The sequence below is a fragment of the Leopardus geoffroyi genome, chromosome B2 (assembly GCF_018350155.1).
Source record: "Leopardus geoffroyi isolate Oge1 chromosome B2, O.geoffroyi_Oge1_pat1.0, whole genome shotgun sequence".
Taxonomy (NCBI): Eukaryota; Metazoa; Chordata; class Mammalia; order Carnivora; family Felidae; genus Leopardus; species Leopardus geoffroyi.
In genome coordinates, this window is record NC_059332.1 from 68,711,345 (window position 1) to 68,735,661 (window position 24,317).

At 36.8% G+C, this 24,317-nt stretch overlaps 1 protein-coding gene across 2 annotated transcripts in view; it reads right to left on the reverse strand.

Moving 5' to 3' along the window:
• Positions 1-13,236, reverse strand: part of IMPG1 (interphotoreceptor matrix proteoglycan 1) — a 137,375-nt gene extending 124,139 nt beyond the window's left edge. The window contains exon 1 of one of the 2 annotated variants that reach the window (XM_045498833.1): positions 12,987-13,236. In XM_045498833.1, the coding sequence (XP_045354789.1) occupies positions 12,987-13,053 (67 nt within the window). In that variant the 5' untranslated portion in view covers positions 13,054-13,236. The remainder of the gene's footprint in view (positions 1-12,986) is intronic. The other variant, XM_045498832.1, reaches the window with a different exon arrangement.
• Positions 13,237-24,317: the final 11,081 nt, after the last annotated feature.

Consider the following 24,317-nt stretch of genomic DNA (forward strand, 5'->3'; position numbering starts at 1 on the left):
TACTCTATGCAGCTTTTTAAAAATACATATTCCGGGGGGCGCCTGGGTGGCTCAGTCAGTTAAGCATCTGACTCTTGATGTTGGCTCAGGTCATGATCTCACAGTTTGTGAGTTCAAGCCTAGCAGTGGGCTCTGTGCTGACAGCGTGGAGCCTGCTTGGGATTCTCTCTGCCTCTCTCTCTGCCCCTCCCCTTCTTGTTCTCTCTGTCTCAAAATAAATAAATAAACTTAAAAAAATATATATTCCTGGGGCAACTGTGTGGCTCAGTTGGTTAAGTGTCTGACTCTTGATGTTGGCTCAGGTCATATCTCACGGTTTGTGGGATCGAGCCCTGTGTCAGGCTCTGTGTTGTCAGCATGAGTCCACTTGAGATTCTCTCTCTGCCCCTCCCCCCTCCAAATAAATAAACTTAAAAAATATACATATCTTATAGCCCTAATTTCTGTAGAAAGGTTAAAAAATTTGAAACAACACTACAGAGGAAATGAGGATACAAACCACCCTGTCAACTCTATTAAATGATGAGACCACTCCCTCCAAACCACAAATATATTTATGATAAAATATTTACTAAAGAGAGGAAGATTAAAACAGATCCTCTGGTGGCCCATAATATAATGACCCACATATCATATCTTTCCAGAAGGGCACTAAATCATGCTTCTCAAATCTGGTTGCACAATAAAATTGCCTGGATGGCCTTACCAACCATTCTGGCTTGGGTCTCACCCAGACAAACTGAATCAGAATCTTCAGAGCTGGAGCCCCAGCACTAGTGTTTTTACCAATGTTGAGAAATGTTGCATTAAGTTTTTTAGACTGGGAAAATGAAATCAGTGGAAAAGGAGACAGGCAGAGGAAGGTCGTAGGGGAACTGGCTGTAAGTGTAGTTAAAGTCATAGGTAGACAGAAGTAACATTAGCAAAACTATGAAATCTTATCTCTCTGAAACAAGAGAAAAGGAGACAAGTTTGGATAAAGATTGAAAGAAAGTTTGAAATAGAAAAAAGAGGTATCAAATGAAATCACATGACTTCAATCTTCTCAGTACGAAGAAAGAAGTGGCAACAGTGATGGAAATCATCAGACTCATCTTAGGATCTAGCATTTATCGAGCAATTTTATAGGAGATAACTCACTAGGAACTTCATAAACATTACTTCACTTATCTTCATCATAGTATATGAGGAAGACACTGATATTATTATTCCTGTTTTATAGATGAAAAACCATAAATGGGAGGTATCTATAAGATTGAGCAATTTGCCAAGGTCACATACGCAGTGACAGTAAGTGTGCAACTGTGTTCTGTGGTGAATGCAGCCCTGTGAGAGCCTTAAAGCCTTTCTTTTCACTGTGCCATTATGTGAGTGAGGGAGAATCAGGTTGCTGGCTCAAGGAGAGAGAGGTTTTGGAAACTGGATGAGGGGATTAAGTCAGGGAATCAGAGATGAGTAGGACTGTGAAAGAGCATGGAGGGCCCAATTGTGGTTATGGTGCATGGATTTGTTTCACGTAAGCACTTTGTTTATTTTGGATTCTTATTTGGCAGCTCAGAAATGAGAGTGGGAAAAGTGGAAGTTAAATTTACCCAGAGTGGGATTAACCAAGAAAATGGGGCAGGAGGTCAAGGAGTAAGGTTTATATTGTACCAACAAGAAGAGTGTTGGGAGAGGCCAGGAGGTGGACTCCAGCAGGGAGGATTAATGTGTGGGACACTGAGGCCTAGATGGGCTGCACAACTGGAGGAACTGGGAGAGGCTGAAGGGCTGGCAAGTTTTGATGAGAGTAAAACTCAGATTTCAGTGAAGGAAGGAAGAGAAATGATTAGAAAGGGATATTTCAGAATTATAGATCTCTAGTCTGAAAATATTAAAAACCTGGAGGTTAATTTTCAGGGTTTTGATTGGGAAGTATCTTTGGTTTCAGAAGAGACTTTCCGAACGTGTCAAATTGCATCCATTAGGCCAAGTTCTGCCTTGAAATACATAACATAATCATAAATAAGCCACTTACTGCTAAACTTAGACTTTAATGGTGGGCAATTAAAATGATACCATGAATAAATGACTCCATTTCTTTAAGGAGTTCAAAATGTCACACTTTTTTCCTACTGAGTAATATAACTCCAAAAATTATGCCTCTAATTTTAGGGTAGAGCTGATGATATGGCCAGCTATCCTGAGATCAGTCATGCAAATAGTTATGCAATAGAAATGGCCCAGAACCAGAAATCATCTGGTGTTGTTAACAGAGGAAAGTTGGCTTTTGACTTAACAGTAACTTAAGTGTATTAATTTCACTCCTTGTATTATATTGGACTGATTAATAGACTAAGCAGATGTATGACAGGACTAAATATAGCTCAAATCCCAGTTTTGGTTTAATCTTCCCGCCTCAAATGATTTTAGGAGTGTTACTTAGTATTCTCTGCCTTGGGTTCCTGGACAGAAATAAGCAGATTGTCTACCAGCCACTGAAATTTTAAGAAGATTAATTAAAATTTGCCTGAGCTTCTTAAAAAAATAAAATATTTAAGCTAAAGGATTATTAATATGATTGCTACCTACAAAGTGTTTTGATCAGGCCTACAATGGGTTGTAATAGTGCCCTTGGGTTTCTTATTTGGGCCTAATTAAATGTAACTTTTATTTCTTCATAAATGAAGCGGGAACCTTAAGACAGACAAATTAGCCCTACATATGCTATTTCTATATGAAGTTAAAGTATTTCTGAAATGGAAACTTTTCATTAGTTTCAAGGTCCTGAATTTTCTCCATAAAATTTCTTTCAGTGTAGTTTCCTTTAATCCTTCTCCTGGGGGAGCAATTATGAAAATAGATGCCGGTTGCAGTGAGTGAGGGGACTAGAGATGGCTGAATGAAGAAAACCAAGTTGGAATGAATTAAGATGACTTTCCAAAGGCACACAGAAAGATACTGTTTCCTCAAGAATGACTAAAGGTGAATGGAAGAATACTTATCTACTGAATATAACCATATGCTTAGAAGCATTTATCACTCTTCTGTAGCTCCTTCACACTCTTCCCACATTCACTGTGGCCAGAAGAGAAGCACAGCAGTGAGAGTACATCCCCAATAAATAATTCATAGTGATGCATGCTGAGGTTCACACTCGATAGTGGCATTTCCACAGATGAATTCTCATTACCACAGCTATGCCAGTCAACCTTATCAACTCATTGTAGGATAAGCTTTGGCGTGCAGGTTGCCTTGGTCCAGAGCACCTTCCTTCCTTATTAAAATGGTTGCATCTGACTTGGCGCTCTTGATTTGTGAGGTTGAAATCCCAGTGACACCATCTCTTTCTCTCAGACAGTGAGCTCAGACCCAGTGGTTGCTTAAAACTGTCTGCTTTGGGCTGATCAAAAAGGATTTAAATAATATAACAGAAAGTGAATTTAAAATAATAGTCATAAAATTAATCGCCGGGCTTGAAAACAGTATACAGGACAGCAGAGAATCCCTTGCTACAGAGATCAAGGGACTAAGGAACAGTCACGAGGAGCTGAAAAACGCTTTAAATGAAATGCAAAACAAAATAGAGACCACCACAGCTCGGATTGAAGAGGCAGAGGAGAGAATAGGTGAACTAGAAGATAAAGTTATGGAAAAAGAGGAAGCTGAGAGAAAGAGAGATAAAAAAATCCAGGAGTATGAGGGGAAAATTAGAGAACTAAGTGATACACTAAAAAGAAATAATATACGCATAATTGGTATCCCAGAGGAGGAAGAGAGAGGGAAAGGTGCTGAAGGGGTACTTGAAGAAATAATAGCTGAGAACTTCCCTGAACTGGGGAAGGAAAAAGGCATTGAAATCCAAGAGGCACAGAGAACTCCCTCCAGACGGAACTTGAATCGATCTTCTGCACGACATATCATAGTGAAACTGGCAAAATACAAGGATAAAGAGAAAATTCTGAAAGCAGCAAGGGGTAAACGTGCCCTCACATATAAAGGGAGACCTATAAGACTCGTGACTGATCTCTCTTTTGAAACTTGGCAGGCCAGAAAGAATTGGCACGAGATTTTTAGTGTGCTAGACAGAAAAAATATGCAGCCGAGAATCCTTTATCCAGCAAGTCTGTCATTTAGAATAGAAGGAGAGATAAAGGTCTTCCCAAACAAACAAAAACTGAAGGAATTTGTCACCACTAAACCAGCCCTACAAGAGATCCTAAGGGGGACCCTGTGAGACAAAATACCAGAGATATCACTACAAGCATAAAACATACAGACATCACAATGACTCTAAACCCGTATCTTTCTATAATAACACTGAATGTAAATGGATTAAATGCGCCAACCAAAAGACATAGGGTATCAGAATGGATAAAAAAACAAGACCCATCTATTTGCTGTCTACAAGAGACTCATTTTAGACCTGAGGACACCTTTAGATTGAGAGTGAGGGGATGGAGAACTATTTATCATGCTACTGGAAGCCAAAAGAAAGCTGGAGTAGCCATACTTATATCAGACAAACTAGACTTTAAATTAAAGGCTGTAACAAGAGATGAAGAAGGACATTATATAATAGTTACAGGGTCTATCCATCAGGAAGAGCTAACAATTATAAATATCTATGCGCCGAATACCGGAGCCCCCAAATATATAAAACAACTACTCATAAACATAAGCAACCTTATTGATAAGAATGTGGTAATTGCAGGGGACTTTAACACCCCACTTACAGAAATGGATAGATCATCTAGACACACGCTCAATAAAGAAACAAGGGCCCTGAATGAGACATTGGATCAGATGGACTTGACAGATATATTTAGAACTCTGCATCCCAAAGCAACAGAATATACTTTCTTCTCGAGTGCACATGGAACATTCTCGAAGATAGATCATATACTGGGTCACAAAACAGCCCTTCATAAGTTTACCAGAATTGAAATTATACCATGCATACTTTCAGACCACAATGCTATGAAGCTTGAAATCAACCACAGAAAAAAGTCTGGAAAACCTCCAAGAGCATGGAGGTTAAAGAACACCCTACTAACGAATGAGTGGGTCAACCAGGCAATTAGAGAAGAAATTAAAAAATATATGGAAACAAACGAAAATGAAAATACAACAATCCAAATGCTTTGGGACGCGGCAAAGGCAGTCCTGAGAGGAAAATACATTGCAATCCAGGCCTATCTCAAGAAACAAGAAAAATCCCAAATACAAAATCTAACAGCACACCTAAAGGAAATAGAAGCAGAACAGCAAAGGCAGCCTAAATCCAGCAGAAGAAGAGAAATAATAAAGATCAGAGCAGAAATAAACAATATAGAATCTAAAAAAACTGTAGAGCAGATCAACGAAACCAAGAGTTGGTTTTTTGAAAAAATAAACAAAATTGACAAACCTCTAGCCAGGCTTCTCAAAAAGAAAAGGGAGATGACCCAAATAGATAAAATCATGAATGAAAATGGAATTATTACAACCAATCCCTCAGAGATACAAACAATTATCAGGGAATACTATGAAAAATTATATGCCAACAAATTGGACAACCTGGAAGAAATGGACAAATTCCTGAACACCCACACTCTTCCAAAACTCAATCAGGAGGAAATAGAAAGCTTGAACAGACCCATAACCAGCGAAGAAATTGAATCGGTTATCAAAAATCTCCCAACAAATAAGAGTCCAGGACCAGATGGCTTCCCAGGGGAGTTCTACCAGACGTTTAAAGCAGAGATAATACCTATCCTTCTCAAGCTATTCCAAGAAATAGAAAGGGAAGGAAAACTTCCAGACTCATTCTATGAAGCCAGTATTACTTTGATTCCTAAACCAGACAGAGACCCAGTAAAAAAAGAGAACTACCGGCCAATATCCCTGATGAATATGGATGCAAAAATTCTCAATAAGATACTAGCAAATCGAATTCAACGGCATATAAAAAGAATTATTCACCATGATCAAGTGGGATTCATCCCTGGGATGCAGGGCTGGTTCAACATTCGCAAATCAATCAACGTGATACACCACATTAACAAAAAAAAAGAGAAGAACCATATGATCCTGTCAATCGATGCAGAAAAGGCCTTCGACAAAATCCAGCACCCTTTCTTAATAAAAACCCTTGAGAAAGTCGGGATAGAAGGAACATACTTAAAGATCATAAAAGCCATTTATGAGAAGCCCACAGCTAGCATCATCCTCAATGGGGAAAAACTGAGAGCTTTTTCCCTGAGATCAGGAACACGACAGGGATGCCCACTCTCACCGCTGTTGTTTAACATAGTGCTGGAAGTTCTAGCATCAGCAATCAGACAACAAAAGGAAATCAAAGGCATCAAAATTGGCAAAGATGAAGTCAAGCTTTCGCTTTTTGCAGATGACATGATATTATACATGGAAAATCCGATAGACTCCACCAAAAGTCTGCTAGAATTGATACATGAATTCAGCAAAGTCGCAGGATACAAAATCAATGTACAGAAATCAGTTGCATTCTTATACACTAACAATGAAGCAACAGAAAGACAAATAAAGAAACTGATCCCATTCACAATTGCACCAAGAAGCATAAAATACCTAGGAATAAATCTAACCAAAGATGTAAAGGATCTGTATGCTGAAAACTATAGAAAGCTTATGAAGGAAATGGAAGAAGATTTAAAGAAATGGAAAGACATTCCCTGCTCATGGATTGGAAAAATAAATATTGTCAAAATGTCAATACTACCCAAAGCGATCTACACATTCAATGCAATCCCAATCAAAATTGCACCAGCATTCTTCTCGAAACTAGAACAAGCAATCCTAAAATTCATATGGAACCACAAAAGGCCCCGAATAGCCAAAGGAATTTTGAAGAAGAAGACCAAAGCAGGAGGCATCACAATCCCAGACTTTAGCCTCTACTACAAAGCTGTCATCATCAAGACAGCATGGTATTGGCACAAAAACAGACACATAGACCAATGGAATAGAATAGAAACCCCAGAACTAGACCCACAAACGTATGGCCAACTCATCTTTGACAAAGCAGGAAAGAACATCCAATGGAAAAAAGACAGCCTCTTTAACAAATGGTGCTGGGAGAACTGGACAGCAACATGCAGAAGGTTGAAACTAGACCACTTCCTCACACCATTCACAAAAATAAACTCGAAATGGATAAAGGACCTGAATGTGAGACAGGAAACCATCAAAACCTTAGAGGAAAAAGCAGGAAAAGACCTCTCTGACCTCAGCCGTAGCAATCTCTTACTCGACACATCCCCAAAGGCAAGGGAATTAAAAGCAAAAGTGAATTACTGGGACCTTATGAAGATAAAAAGCTTCTGCACAGCAAAGGAAACAACCAACAAAACTAAAAGGCAACCAACGGAATGGGAAAAGATATTTGCAAATGACATATCGGACAAAGGGCTAGTATCCAGAATCTATAAAGAGCTCACCAAACTCCACACCCGAAAAACAAATAACCCAGTGAAGAAATGGGCAGAAAACATGAATAGACACTTCTCTAAAGAAGACATCCGGATGGCCAACAGGCACATGAAAAGATGTTCAGCATCGCTCCTTATCAGGGAAATACAAATCAAAACCACACTCAGGTATCACCTCACGCCAGTCAGAGTGGCCAAAATGAACAAATCAGGAGACTATAGATGCTGGAGAGGATGTGGAGAAACGGGAACCCTCTTGCACTGTTGGTGGGAATGCAAATTGGTGCAGCCGCTCTGGAAAGCAGTGTGGAGGTTCCTCAGAAAATTAAAAATAGACCTACCCTATGACCCAGCAATAGCACTGCTAGGAATTTATCCAAGGGATACAGGAGTACTGATGCATAGGGGCACTTGTACCCCAATGTTCATAGCAGCACTCTCAACAATAGCCAAATTATGGAAAGAGCCTAAATGTCCATCAACTGATGAATGGATAAAGAAATTGTGGTTTATATACACAATGGAATACTACGTGGCAATGAGAAAAAATGAAATATGGCCTTTTGTAGCAACGTGGATGGAACTGGAGAGTGTGATGCTAAGTGAAATAAGCCGTACAGAGAAAGACAGATACCATATGGTTTCACTCTTATGTGGATCCTGAGAAACTTGGCAGGAACCCATGGGGGAGGGGGAGGAAAAAAGAAAAAAAAGAGGTTAGAGTGGGAGAGAGCCAAAGCTTAAGAGACTGTTAAAAACTGAGAACAAACTGAGGGTTGATGGGGGGTGGGAGGGAGGAGAGGGTGGGTGATGGGTATTGAGGAGGGCACCTTTTGGGATGAGCACTGGGTGTTGTATGGAAACCAATTTGACAATAAATTTCATATAATAAAAAAAAAACAAAAAAAAAAAAACAAAAAAAAAAAACAAAAAAAAACTGTCTGCTTTGGAAGGCTAAAACTCACATTGTGGTCAAATACTTGCCTTCCTTTCAACAAGCTGCTTTGCTGTATTCCGAGGACTGGTATAACCAGTTCCTTCCCCACAATTGTGGAAGTGTCCTTTATACCGTGAAGTAGGAAGAGGCAGTATAGATGGAGACCTCCATCATCCTGGAGTCTGGTTACTTCACAATATAGCAATGATGTTGGAACTTTTACTGTGGTCATTACCACATACATACTGAATTATAATATAAACCCAGAGATTCATATGAAAAAAAAAAAACTGTGTTGCTTTAGATGGATTATTTTATTTTATTTAAAAAAAATTTTTTTTTTTCCAACGTTTATTTATTTTTGGGACAGAGAGAGACAGAGCATGAACAGGGGATGGGCAGAGAGAGAGGGAGACACAGAATTGGAAACAGGCTCCAGGCTCTGAGCCATCAGCCCAGAGCCTGACGCGGGGCTCGAACTCAACGGACCGCGAGATCGTGACCTGGCTGAAGTCGGACGCTTAACCGACTGCGCCACCCAGGCGCCCCGGATTATTTTATTTTTATTTGCGAGACAGGGAGATAGACAGAGAGCATGAGTGGGGGAGAGGGGCAGAGGGAGAGACAGAGAGAATCTTAAGCAGGTCCCACGCTCAGTGCAGAGGCTGATGTGGGGCTTGATCCCATGACCCTGGGATCATAACTTGAGCTGAAATCAAGAGTTGGATGCTCAACTGACTGAGCCACCCAGGCACCTAGATGGATTATTTTAAAACAGCATAAAATCTGCTGTGAATATGATTGTGTTGACAAAGGTATACAGGATCCGAATTTTCAGAGATGATTAGCATGCAAATACAGTCAATATGGTTGCACACTCATGGTTGATAGAAGTGGCCAAGAAAGCAGCATGTCATGTCAGCGCTGCTTAATTAGTTCACATATATGATAGTCCTTTAGTGTGGTCGTTGATATAAGCACAGAGGGGCCCCAAGGCAGAAATTGCTTTTGATTTTTAAAGCGAGTATTTAATCTAAAAAATGGCTTCAGGTGTGCTGCCAGAGTCTGCTCAGTTGAACACAAAGTGTCTTCAATTTACAGAGCCTTGATTATAAGGCCACCTTTTCAGATACAATTGAACAAAAAGTCTGCCTTGAACCTTTTGAATTACACTGTCCTGAGACTGTAGCAGAGATGAACGAAGTAGAGGAGCTGCAAAGTTAATGTGACTGTCAGTGGGCAGCTCTCTCAGGTATAGAAATGAATCCACATTTTCTGTTAATGGAGCCACAGTGAGGGAAAACACCTTCCTGGGTAATTTTATGAAATGAGAACATATCCCAGTAGTAAAGGCTTAGCAAGAAGTAGAGTGTCTTCAATTGCAAATTTTCTGACATTCATAGCTACAAACATAATTACTGTACCTTGGTGATTAACTTACTTAGTTAAAGTTTCATTTAGTATATCCAAATGTAATGCAAAAGGCACATACTCTGATACACATTATTTCCATTTTAGGACTTGCCAAGGGTGGATTTTTTTCTCTTTCTCCCACACATTGGAATGCCACAAGCAATTAGATGAAATTATTTATGTGCAACGAAAAGGTAAAACTGTAAAGCAGTGCTGTGCACATCAGATGCAACAGGGATCCCCATTAGGAATATGAGAGGCGCCTTGGTATCTTGACAAAATAATTGTTCCTTGAAATTATTGAACTGTTCGGTTGAGTAAACAATTTTACATAGTAAAGGTTTTGAAATCAAAGTCATTTCACTTTTGTGTTATCCGTGGGAAAACTACATTCAGCATCGCAAAGCTTAAAGTAAAAATTTTAAAGTATTGGCATGTCTTTGGGTCTCTTAATATTTTATGTCAAGCACAGTATTGGGTAGCTGGTAACCACTCTGTGGAACTCAATTGAGAAAAATCACCTAACGGCATAGGAAAACTTTCGAGAAGCAATTTGGTATGAATCAAATACTATAAAACTGTTTATGCTTAGACCCAATTTTTTACTTTAGTCAATTTATGCTAAGAATCTTAAATACTAAGAGAGACTTATGTAAAGATGTTCATTGCAATGTTATTCATAATAACAATATAATTAGGAACAATTATTTCTCTTTTGTTGACTAGTATGTAAAGCAAATCATGACATATCAACTGAAAGGAATATTATGCAGCCAAAAAAAGACACATGTCAAAACTAGATAGGAATGTAGAACATTCATATAATGGAACAGAAGTGCAGAAAGCCTGGTATAAAATTGTGCTACTGTAAAACTGCAATCATGTAAAAATAAAATAAGTGTACATAGAAAAAAAACCGAGGGAACGTATATCAGTACCAGCATAGGTTGTGTTTGGACGGAAGTTCTATGTGCAATTTTTCATGTCTTTTTTGGTTTTTTAAATAATCTATAATTTTTAAAAAAGAAACTCTCGAATTTGAACACTCAGTGGATATGTTTAACAACTAGTTGTATTAAATTGAACTTTTCTTCTCACTCCCCATACTGTTTTCTATGTAAACACACTCATGGTGGTTAATTAGTCACCAACGGGAATCCAGTCAGGCTGAAGCACATAAACTCTAATTAATGTAGACCTCAGTAATTGGAGATTAACAGAGGTTCACAGATCTGAGATTCTTACAGAATAAAAAGTCCCAAACAAGTAAAATATAAGGATTTTTTATTATGTCATTAATTGTACTTTGTTTCATAGAAACTGGCATATAACGAATTACAGGTTTTGGGGAGCTTATTTAATTTAACTTTATGCAAATGATTATGCTATTTGTAATTGTAATGGTTGATATATAATGTATGAAAATAGCAAAAATAGTTAAATTAGTTAACACAATTAATTAAACAACAATGACAAACCCAAAGATGATTTGCCTGGTCAAGTGTGTGAAATAGACAGTAAGCTTGTTTCAGCAAATTAAACTCAAAATACACTAGAATCCCATCATTTGTTTCTAATGAAAATGTTTTTATAAATGTAAACATTGATATATAACTGACAATTGAAAGGAAAGGTAAGTAAACTTTTGTTTCATCCACTATCATTTACAGGTTGAAAAACAAAAGGTATTTTTATATACTTTTATAGAATTTTTTTTCTCCTTCTAAATGCAACCACTAAAAAGTAACATATAAAATAACTGACAATTAGTTATTTTGTGACTTACAAATGCAACAACTCTTTGTTTTACTTTCTCTGGACATTTTCAAACAAATAATTTGATTAAAATGTTAATTGTCTGAAGCTATGTCATCCTTATGGAAGAACCAAACATTATTGAGTTCAAATGTCTTAAAAAGACTATGTTACAATGACTAAGTTTATTCTTAAAAAAAAAAAAAGTGAAGCTTTCCTCAACAGGATTTTTGAAAATACATTATTTTTCTTAAATATGCCTGCTTAGTGGCTTGCTTTAATTTTAAATTCATTTGAAGATTTGCCATAAGATCATGCACTGCCTCGTTGTTTCATGCATACAACTTCAAAACAGAGAGGGAAGCAAACCATAAGAGACTCTTAAATACAGAGAACAAACTGAGGGCTGCTGGAGGGGAGTTGGGTGGAGGGATGGGCCAAGTGGGTGATGGGCATTAAGGAGGACACTTGTTGGGATGAGCACTGGGTGTCATATGTAAGAGATGAATTACTGGGTTCTACTCCTCAAGCCAAGACTACAATGTATGTTAACTAACTTGAATTTAAATAATAAATAAATAAATAAATAAATAAATAAATAAAATAAAATAAAATAAAATTTATCAGTGATCTTAAAAAAACTAAAAAAAAAGAACATGCACTGCCTCATTCTTTTTTTTTTTTTTTTTTTTTTTTTCAACGTTTATTTATTTCTGGGACAGAGAGAGACAGAGCATGAACGGGGAAGGGGCAGAGAGAGAGGGAGACACAGAATCGGAAACAGGCTCCAGGCTCTGAGCCATCAGCCCAGAGCCTGACGCAGGGCTCGAACTCACGGGCCGCGAGATCGTGACCTGGCTGAAGTCGGACGCTTAACCGACTGCGCCACCCAGGCGCCCCAACCCTCATTCTTTTATGCATACAACTTCAAAAACAACCATGTTTCTGAGTTTGTCATTATCATGAACTCTGAAGACAAAGCCCCCTTGCTATTTTTTAAGGAAAAGCAACTCAAGATTTAATTATGAGAAGGTAAGAAATACATTTTTTGTCTGATTATAAATAGCTTAAAACATTAGCTTCAGTAAATATTGTGTCAACCTTTATATTTTATTTGTCAATTTTAAGAGATAAATGGAATGGTTTCATGGATCTACTAATGTTACTGATATTGACATAAATTTGTATTCGATGTTTTATAAAGCAAAAAGGATGCATTCATCTCTCTTATTTTATTAACATTAATTGCACTTAAAATTATGAAGTAAATTTTCAACAAAGTGAAAATCATTTCTGACAATCATTCAATCAATTAATCAATATTTACTTAGGGCTTACCATATACTAACCCTCTGAGACATAATGGTGAGCTTGTTGATTTTGAATGTTCACTTCTGCAAATAGATTTTATAGATAAGCAATTTTAAAAATAAACAAATATTCAAATAACTTACCTTTGGTTCCTTGAACCTGGAGAAAAATCCAAAAAACAAAAATAGCCCTTCTAGTTTCCAAATACATTCTGGCTCTTGTGCATTGGCAATTCTGGTAACAATCACAGAACAGTCCCAAATCTCATTAAAAAAATAAAATGACAGAAATATGAAAAGTAATTAAATACTGATGCCAGCTGAGAGAGGATAACCTTCTTGGTTTACCTTTATGAGGGTGCTAATTTATGAAGAACATGAAGCAATGTCTGTTTCTGGAATAATCTACTTATCTTCCCCTCAGGTGTAATCTCTGCTTAAGGGCCAGCTGGAGGAACCTTTATCTCATTAACCTTCTGGAGGAACATCTGTCAGCCTAGCTCCAGGATCCCGAACGCCATCATAAACAAGTGTCCACAGGCAGAAGAAAGGCTTTTTTCTTAGTTATTCACCTGTTAGAGTGACACAGGGAGCCAGGGGAAGTCCCGCCAAATGCAGAAGAAGGCTGACAGTTAGGGTCAAATGTTTTCCAAAATGACATGCTCAAGGAACATCCACTGAAAGAGCTTAATTGCTATCCTTCGAAATATGTGCTTATTCAATATGTGTTAGTCTCTGGAGGCAGCAAAGCTGTCTTCATTCTCATAGAAGAAATGCATGGCTTTGTAAGTTGCTTTCTTTCTGGCATTACACACAGATGACTTTTTGGGTTTAAGTCTGGTTTTAACTTTTTAAAATTTGTTTTTCATATACAGAATTTAAAGAGTCCAATAGTTCTACAAGGTCTGTGAAGAGCAATGTATCTATTCCTCCATTCAAAGGAAACCACTTTTAAGTTTTTAAGCTAATTCTAGTATTCTTATTTGTACCTTTACATAGTATGCTTCTATGACTATTTTTTTGTTTTTTACTTTTATGCATTAGTAAGTAGATATGCAGATATCTACATACACACTCCCCCCTCTCCATATACATGTAGTCATCCTGTCCTTCTATCCACCTCAGTATTATTGTATTTTCAGTTTACTGAGTGTTCAATTTTATGTTTCTGTGACTATATGCATGCTATATATAGCTGAGCCGTGGAGTACACTGTAGTTATTAACATGTATTGAGAGCTAAGTTGTGACAGACACTCCTCCTAGACGTTTCCATAGATTACCATATATTCCTTAATATGACTTTATGAGGTAGATACTATTATGATCTGTTTTATATTTGAGGAAGCTAAGGTATATATATGGCAGAGCCAGTATTTGAACTCAGAGCCTGGTTTCAGAGCCTATACTTTAACTGCTACCCCATGATGCTTTTGCAATTCTCTTATTTTTTCCCCTTAGATTTTATAAACAAAACAATAGGTTATCCCCAAATATTACCCCAGATATATAAATTTCCTGTTTTTATGGTTATAGTCTTCAGATAATCTGTCTTTCCCAGGACTTGCTGAGCCCCTTCAGTCTGTATTGTTTCTTTTCTTGTTATTGTTCACAGCGGTCATCTGGGGATCCTCTTTCACAATTACCTTGGAGACGGCTTTTACCTCTCTTGTGTTGGGTCACGAGTTTTCTGGATCTTATGTTGCCTTCTTTTGTAACCTAAGGTCTTGTTTTAGCAGAGCATATGCTCCAGTATATTGCTGAGTGAAAGTTCACAGTAGATACATTTGAGATCTTGTATGTTTAAAAATGGCTTTCATCTATCCTCATGCTTGATTGATAGTTTGGCCAGCTCTATACACTTAATGTCTGTGTCCTCCTAAAATTCATATGTTGAAAACTAACTCCCAGTGGGATGGTATTTGGAGGTGGGACATTTAGGATGTGATGGGGTTATGTGTGTGAAGTCCTCATGAATAGGATTAGCTCCCTTACAAAAGAGGCACCAGAGAGCTCTTTTGTTCCTTCCATCATGCAAGGCACAGTGACAAAATATGTATGAACCAGGAAGCAGGCTTTCATCAGATACTGAATATGCTTGCACCTTGATCTTGGACATCCCAGCCTCCATAATTGTAAGAAATAGATTTCTGTTGTTTATAAACTACTCAGTCCTTGGTATTCAGTATGCTACCATTTGGGAAGCAGCCCGAATGGATGAAAAACAACTGACTATAGAGCTCTAGGTTGGGGGAGTGCCTGGGTGGCTCTGTCGGTTGAGTGTCTGACTTCATCTCATGGGTTGAGTGTCTGACTTTATTTCATGGGTTGAGTGTCTGACTTTATCTCATGGTTCGTGAGTTCGAGCCCTGCATCGTGCTCACTGATGTCAGCGTACAGCCCTCTAGGGATCCTCAGTCTCCCTCTCTCTCTGCCCCTCCCCTGTTCATGCTCTCTCTCTCAAAAAAATGAATACACATTTATCAAAAAAAGAAAAAAGAAAGAAAAAGAAAGAAAGAAAGAAAAGAAAAGAAAAGAAAAAAGAATTCTACGTTGGAAATAACATTCACTTAGAATACTGAAGACATTAATCCATTTTCTCCTAGCTTCCTGTGCTACTAAAATCTGAAGTATTTTTTGTTCTTAATTCTTTGTATAGGATCTTTCTAGAAGATCTATAAGATTTCTTGAGAGACAAACAGATAGAGAGACAGAGAGGGACAGAGAGCAAGAGAGTGATAGAGTGTTTCTCTACTGCCAGTTTAAGATTTGTCTTTCCAGGTCTGCTACCATTTATCTGTGTTTTAGAACTTTGCTTAAACCCACATGTTCAGCTTAATAAAATTATTATGAAGTGAACAGTCTAGTAATATCTAGGTGAAAATATAGAATATTAATAGCACCTTAGAAGGACCCATGTTCCCACTCAAAAACACAAACCTTTCTTCTCCATTAAATTTAATCATTATGCTGATTTCTATAGTAATCACTTATTAGTTTTCTTTATAATTTTACTGCTTATCTACACATCTGTCAGCACTGTTGTTTAGATTTTCCTATCCCACCACTATTTATTGAAAAGATCATTATTTCCTCTACTGTTCTTTAGTTCCAACTTTGTCATAAATCAAGAATACATATGTTTGTGGGTTCTCTTTCCTATTTGTCTACTCTTGTGCTGCATTATCTTAATTATTGTACCTTTTTAGTATGTCTTCACATCTGTAGAACAAGTTTTCCCATCTTGTTCTTCTTCAAAATAATCTTGTTTACCTTTGGTGTTTTGAATTTTTATATACATTTCAGGGTCAGATTGTCAAGTTCCACAAAAAAGGTTTGCTAGGATTCATAAATAGGTGATGGAGACGAAGGAGTGCACTTGTGATCAGCACTGGGTGATGTATGGAAGTGCTGAATTAGTACATTGTACACCTGAAACTAATATTACACTGCATGTTAGCTAACTGGAATTTAAATAAAAACTTACAAAAAAAGAAACTACACTGGACTGTAGATCAATTTGGGGAAACTGACATCTTTACCATGTTGAATCTTCTAATCCATGAACATGGTTTGTATATTTATTTTTATAATATATTTATATTGTTTCTTTAATTTTGTCATTTATATTTCATTTGATTGATTTTTTGAATTTTTTAAGTATTGATATTTTAATTTTATTATAAAAGGTATTATTTTCAAAATTTTATTTTCAATTCGTTATTGCCAGATGTAAAAACATTACTGATTTTTGTATATTGATCCTGTGTGCAGTGACCTTGAGAAGCAAATTAATGAATTCTAATGGGTTTTTTTTGGTTTATTCTTTTCAGTTTTCTACATATACTATTGTCATTTATGAATAATAATTGTTTTCCTCCTTTCCAATTCTTACACATTTTCTTCCTTTTCCTTGCTCTTCTGCACTGGTGAGGACCTCTAATATAATGTTGAATAAAATGGTGATAGCAGGTGTGTTTGTTTTATTTTTTCTGGTTCTAAAAGAAAAACTTACATTTTATCATTAAGAATAGTGTTTGTAATTTTTTATTTAACCTATTATGGAATAAGGAAATTTCCTTATTCCTAGATCGCAAAGAGTTTTTTTTTAAATAATGAATGGCTATTGAATATTACTTGATTTGTAGATCTTTTGAAATTATCACAGATTTTTTTCACTTTTATCTCTTAACAGTGTAAAGTACATTGATTTTTCTAATGCTAAACCAACCCTACTTTCCCAGAGTAACACTAAGTTGGTTGTAGTGTATATTAGTGTTTTGTATATATTGCTGGATGCAGTTTGCTAATTTTTGTTTAGTCTCTTAAACATCTACATTCATGAGTAAAATTGCCTTCTTATGATATACTAGTAGATTATGCTCATAAAAGGAGTTGAAGAGTGTTAATTCTTTTTCTAGTCTAGGAATAGTTGTGTTTTTTCTTTTAAAGCTTATTTTTTTTTAGAGAGAGAGAGTGGGGGAGGGGCAGAGAGAGAGAGAGAGGGAGAGAGAGAATCCCAATCCTTCTTCTATATTTAAAAAACATTTTTTTTCAAGTTTATTTATTCATTTTGAGAGAGACAGACAGTGTGGGGGGAAGAGGCAGAGAGAGAGAGAGAGAGAGAGAGAGGGAATCCCAAGCAGGCTCTGCACTGTGAGCACAGAGCCTGATGTTGGGCTTGAACTCAGGAAACCCTGAGATCATGACCTGAGCTGAAACGTAGAGTTGGGCACTTAACTGACTGAGCCAGCTAGGCACCCCACCAATCCTTCTTCTATTTTTGGAAGAGTATGAGTGGGATTGGTGTAAATTCCTCTTTAAATGTTTAGTAAAGGGGCACCTGGATGGCTCAGTCAGTTAAATGTCTGCCTCTTGGTTTCGGCTCAGGTCATTATCTCACAGTTCGCTGGATTGAGCCCTGTGTTGGGCTCTGTGCTGACATTACAGAGCCTACTTGGGATTCTCTCTCTCTGTTTCTCTCTGCCCTTACCCTACTCCCCTACTCGTGCTCTCTCTCGCAAAATAAATAAGTAAACTTAAAAAAATTAATGTTTGGTAAAATTTACCTGTGAAACCATCTGGTTCTGCACTGCACTTTTTTTTTTTTTTTTTTTTTTTTTGGTTGGGAGATTATGATTACTGATTCAGTCTCCTTGCCTGTAATTGTTCTGTTCAGATTTTCTATTTCTTCCTGATTCAGTCTTGGTATGTTACATGTTTCTAAGAATTCATTTATTTTTTTCTAGGTTGTCCAGTTTGTTGGCATATAGTTGTTCATAGTAGCATTTTATGATTATTTGTATTTCTGTGGTATCAGTTGTAATTTTTTTATTTATAATTTTGTTGATTTGGGTCCTCTCTTTTTTTTCCTTGATTAGTCAAGTTTGGTTTGTCAATTTTGTTTATCTTCCTTATTTATCTTTATTCTGTGTATCACATATATTCATGTTTTTCCAGCCTTTATCCATATCTTTTGTTTTGTCATATTAACTTATCGTTTATTTCACTATTTTCTCATCATCTAGATCTAATTTATTGTTCTTAATTTCAGTTATTCTATTTTTTTCAGTTCTGAGATTTATTATTTTTTTAACTTTTTAATGTTTATTTTTGGAAGAAAGAGAGAGAGAGACACACACAGCATGAGTAGGGAAGGGGCAAAGAGAGAGGGAGACACAGAATTCAAAGCAGGCTCCAGGCTCTGAGCTGTCAGCACAGAGCTGGACACAGGGCTCAAACCCATGAACCGGGAGATCATGACCTGAGCCGAAGTTGGGCGCTTAACTGACTGAGCCACCCAGGCACCCTTGAGATTTCTATTTTGTACTATTCCAATTCTATTTTATCTCTTTTTAAAAAATAGTTTATACCTCTGTGCTAATAATGATGTCTTTCATCTCACTGAATATCGCAAAAATAGACTGATAATTCCAAATTCTGCAACTCTGGGGGTTGCTTCTGTCATTCTCTTTCTGTTTTCCTTTCTTCTTTTTTTAATGTTTAATCATTTTTGAGACAGAGAGCATGAACAGGAGAGGAGCAGACAAACGGCAGTGGGGCAGAGGATCTGAAGTGGGCTCTGTGCTGACAGTAGCAAGCTTGATGTGGGTTCGGACTCATGAACCATGAGATTGTGACCTGAGCTGAAGTTGGACATTCAATCGACTGAACCACCCAGTAGCCCTTCTCTGCTTTCTTAGTCATATTGCTTTACCTCCTCATCTAAGTTGTTATTTTTTCTTACTGTATGCCACACATTTTTATTTATTTATTTATTTATTTATTTATTTATTTATTTATTTTTGCTGCACATTATGGTTTAAGAGTTGTACTACAGTAAGCAAGACAATCTGGTACTGGTGAAAAAATATACACAAAGATCAAAGGAAAAAAAGGGCTAGGCCCACACAAATACAGCCAACTGATTTTTTGAGGAAGATGAAAAGGCAATTCAGTGGATAAAGGATTATCTTTTCAACAAATGGTGCCATAAACAAAAAGCCAAACTAAACCAAACGAAACAAAAAAACCCTGAAACCCATGGAAAACAAGTAAACCAAAAATGGACCTAGACACAGACATTTCATCTTACCCAGAAATGAACTAAAAGCATCTTACACATTAATTTAAAATGCATGTAAATCTTCCAGAAGAAAATATAGGAGCAAATCACATGACCTTAGTCTTGATGAGATTTTAGATACAACACAAGAGCATGATCCACGAAAGAAAAAAAATCATAAGTTGGATTGTATTAAAATGAGAAATGTCTGTTCTGCTAAAGATACTGTAAAACAAAATTAAAAGATAAGTCACAAACTGGAGACAAAATATCTGCATAACACATTTCTGATAACGGACTTGCATCCAAAATGTATAAAGAAAACCTAAAGCTCAACAACAAGAAAACCTAACAACTCAGTTAAAAATGAGCCAAATATCGGAACAACACTTCACCAAAGAAGATATACAGATGGCAAGTAAGCATATAAAAAGATGCTCGACATCATTTCTCACTAGGAAAATGCAAATTGCAACATCAATGAGGTACTGCCACACCCCTATTAGAATGACTAGGAACCAAAAACACTGACACCTGACACTAACAGTTGCTGGTAAGGATACAGAGCAACAGCAACTCTCAGTCATTACTGGTGGTGGTGCACATTGGTACAGGCACTTTGGAAGATGGTTTGGCAGTTTTTTTGTTTTTTTGTTTTTGTTTTTTGTTTTCTTTACAAAGCTAAATATATCCTTACTATACAATTCAGCAAACTCCTAGGTATTTACCCAATTGATTTGAAAATGTATGTTCCACATAAAAGCGTACATTTGAGGGACACCTGGGTGGCTCACTCGGTTGACCTCAGTGTGACTTTTCATTTCAGAGTCATGATCCCAGGGTCATGGGATTAAGCCCTGCGTTGGGCTCCATGCTGAATGTGGAGTCTGCTTAAGATTCTCTCTCTTTCCCTCTGCCCCTCTACCCTGCTCGCGTGCATGCTCTCTCTCTCTCTCAAAGAAAAATGGGAACAAACAAACCAACCCTGCATTTAAATGTTTACAGTAGCTTTATTAACAATTTCCAAAACCTAGAGCAACCAAGATGTTCTTTAGTAGGTGAATTAATAAACAAACTGTGTACATCTATACAGTGGAAGTCTATTAGCAATAAGAAGGTCTGAGCTATCAAGCCATTCAGAGACATGGATGAATTTTGAATGCATATTGCCAGGTAAAAGAAGCCAGTCTGAAAAGGCGACATGCTGCATTATTCCATTTATATGACATCCCCAAAAGACAAACAGGTAAAACAGATTAGTGGTTGAAGGAGTTTTAGAGTGCATATGTGCTTTGAATAGGTGAAGCATATGGTGTTAGGGCAGTGAAACTATTTTGTGTAATACGGTAATGTATACCACTACGTTTTTCAAAACCCATAAAACTTTAAAGCGCAAGAGTGAGTCTTAAGGCGTGTAAATTTAAGAAATTGTTAGGTAGACTCTATGCTACATGACAGTTCACATTGTGACAAAAGAACCTAACTACACTAAAAATGTATGAAACAATCTCACTGAAAGGGGTGGGGGAAATAGTTGACCTAAATAACTTTAGAAATGAGTGGAGTCTGTAAGACTAGAGACAAAAGGAACTGAATAGAAGTAGTATACTCTGGTTGAAAAAAATTGTCTTCAACAAGCATATGAGCTAACAATTCTAAAACAACTATAACATGTATACTGGAATTGAACAGTTAAATAAATAGATGGTAGATAGTGGGAGACAGTTTTCTTACTACTGGAGTGGAAGTTTATAGGTAAGCAAGGGGAAGAAGAGGAAAGAATAATCCATATGGTAAAGGAGTACAGTTAGAGACATGAGTATAAACTCCTGTTTAGTTTAACATATATGGATATGCAATATAAATCGATACTTTATAAATAAGTATAAATATTCTGGTTAGATATACATGTTTCCTTTCTCCATCAGCTGTGAGAGTCTAGAAGCAATGACACAGCAGTAGCAATGAGCACACTTAACACTCAGATCTTGATTTATAATGCCATTCTTCAGTAAAATCAACCAGGACTCCTTGGAGAGATGGCTGATTCTCAAACTGGAGCAGGACACATACAAGATGAACCCAGAATGTCTTGTAGTGCCAGAAAGTAAGGAAGTGCTCAAACTAAACCAAACCAAACTAAACAAAAAAAACCCCCCAAACAAACAAAGCCCCCTATAAAACAGCAACTCCACAACGATGGCAGGATATGAAAAGGACACAGGAATCAACCAAAAGGGCTCCCAATGTCCAAAGCTGGAGAAATTATAGGAATAAAATGAAGTAGTCTTAGATTATAACACAAAGTATAAAATAAATATCCATGAGTCTATAGTGATAAACTATTGAAAAACTCAATAAATGGGAGGGAATAGACAAATGTCCCATGCAGAAGAATTCCTAATAATTTATGTAGATAATTTATGTCCTCAAGGAGCATAACTCCTATTCTTTAAGTATGACCCATGTACAGTGATTTCCTTCTAAAGAGTACAATATGGAAAGGGGGATAAAGTTTAATTTTATACTAGAGAATCCTGACGAACATAACTTGAATCAAGGTCAACATCAACAGTGGAGTCATGTTGATAGTATACTTCCTTCATATGGGATGATGAAAATGACACTTTAGCTCTGTGGTCTTTCTCCAAAAAAACCTCATAGCCCAGTATAATCATGGGAAAAACATTAGGCCAATCTCAATTGAGGGACATTCTACAAAATATCTGACTGGTATGCTTCAAAATTCTCAAGGTCATTATTAACAAGAAAAAGTCTGAGAAACTATCACTGCCAAGAGGAACCTATGGAGACATGATGACTAAATGTAATGTGGTGTCCTGGATGGTATCTTGGAACAGAAAAAGGGCATTTGGTTAAAAGAAAAAAAAAACAACTAAGAAAATCTGCTTCACATATGGGCTTCAGTTGATGATCTATCAATATTGGTTCATTAAATGCAACAAATGTACCTCAATAATGAAAAATGTTAATACTAGGGAAAACTACGTGTGGGGTATATGGGAACTCTCTACTATCTTCACAATTTTTCTCAGTCTCAATCTATTCTAAAATAAAAAGTTTACCAAACATATAAAAAATAAGTTTATAAAAAGAGTTTGAAGTTTGGGTATCTGCTTTTAGGTAGGATCTTCCTTGCTTCTTCCATCCACTGAGAATTAGTAGCAATCTGAGGTCAATTCAATAAAATTTCTGAGTTGGAGATTTTCTAGACTACACAGATAATTCAGAGTTGGGCTTTGCACCTTTGGCTGAGGCACGGTTCCTTTGTGTTCACCTTTGTTCCTAGGACGCAGCCCTATGGGTTACTAGGGCTTTGCCATCTCCTGGACTCCCAACTTTTTCCCTTCCTGTGAAGAGATTTTAAAAAGCATTTCAGCCTCTGCCTTTCTTACAGATCTGCAAATGTTCTGGCGGGCAGAAGTAGCCCCCAAAGCTAGGTTCACTTGTCTTGATGCTGATCTATAGATCTTCATTCTGGTAATGCTTCATTATTTTGTTAGTTCTCTACTCCCTTCAATAAGATGATTTTAGATTTCACCCAGCTTGTCTACATTTCCTCAGCAGGAGGACTGGTTCAAATGACCTAATGGCTTTACCTGCTGCAGAAATTCTAAAATTTTATTACTGTTTTCTCCTTTCTCATTCTGTTTACTGTTATGGCTTCCTATTTAAAAAATAATCCTTTCTTATTATTTCCTGGGGGTATCTGGCGGTAATGGGTTTTTAGCTTTCCTCTTTAACTACAGATTATTTTGGTGATATTAAAGAAAATTAGAATCATCAAATTGGTGTAGTGTCTTACTTAGAGTAGCATATCTGAAAATGAGAAATGAGGTAGGTGAAAAATGACTTTTAAATAACCACATCTAATAAAAAGTATATGAGGACTTAGAATAGATACAGACATATATAAATACACATAAATACTTATATATATTATATATATATATTCATATGGGCTGGAAAGCTGGTGGCTGCTAACAAAATATTTTCTCTCTGTTTGCTGTATCCTGTGCTATATTTATGTTTCTAACTCTATTGTTAAACATAAGCACTTTTTCTTTAAGAGAGAAAGCAACAATTTTAAGTTGTAAAAACAATTTCCACTTCATAGTCTCCTTTTTTTTATTATTTTTTTTAAGGTTTATTTATTTTTGAGACAGAGAGAGACAGAGCATGAACGGGGGAGGGTCAGAGAGAGGGAGACACAGAATCTGAAACAGGCTCCAGGCTCTGAGCTGTCAGCACAGAGCCTGACGCGGGGCTCCAACTCACGGACTGCGAGATCATGACCTGAGCTGAAGTGGCCACTTAACCGACTGAGCCACCCAGGCGCCCCCGTAGTCTCCTTAATAAAACATGTTGCTTAAAGGAAAATGTGGTATAGATAACTGTGTTCTTAAAAATATCCTATGTCATTTACATGATTATAGAGATACTGCATTTATATTATGACAAATATTTAAAAGTTTCTCTTGACAGCAGTACCTTATTAATTTTTTCCATTTTTAATTAAAAAATCTGGGTAGCTAATGTTGATAACTGCCACTTAGGAAGCAAATAAAAATGATAAACACTCATTATTCCTGAAACAATTCTTTCTGGGACCATCAGGTCTTTTTCTAAGTACTGTTATATTTAATTATGGGTCACTGTTAATCAATCCAGAAGTGCTTCTTCAAGCTGGTGACTGTCAACAATCATTATATATTCTTAAAGAGGTAAGCATTCTCCTTTATTTTCTGTCAGAATTTTAGCGGTGCATTTAAAATGTACAAGGTAGGGTAGAGAGGGCAGTATGTTTTTGCAGATGTATTCTTTCATCTGAATTCAGTAAAAATGAGAAATGGTTACCAAAATGAATCAGCTAATATCATAAAGAAATTA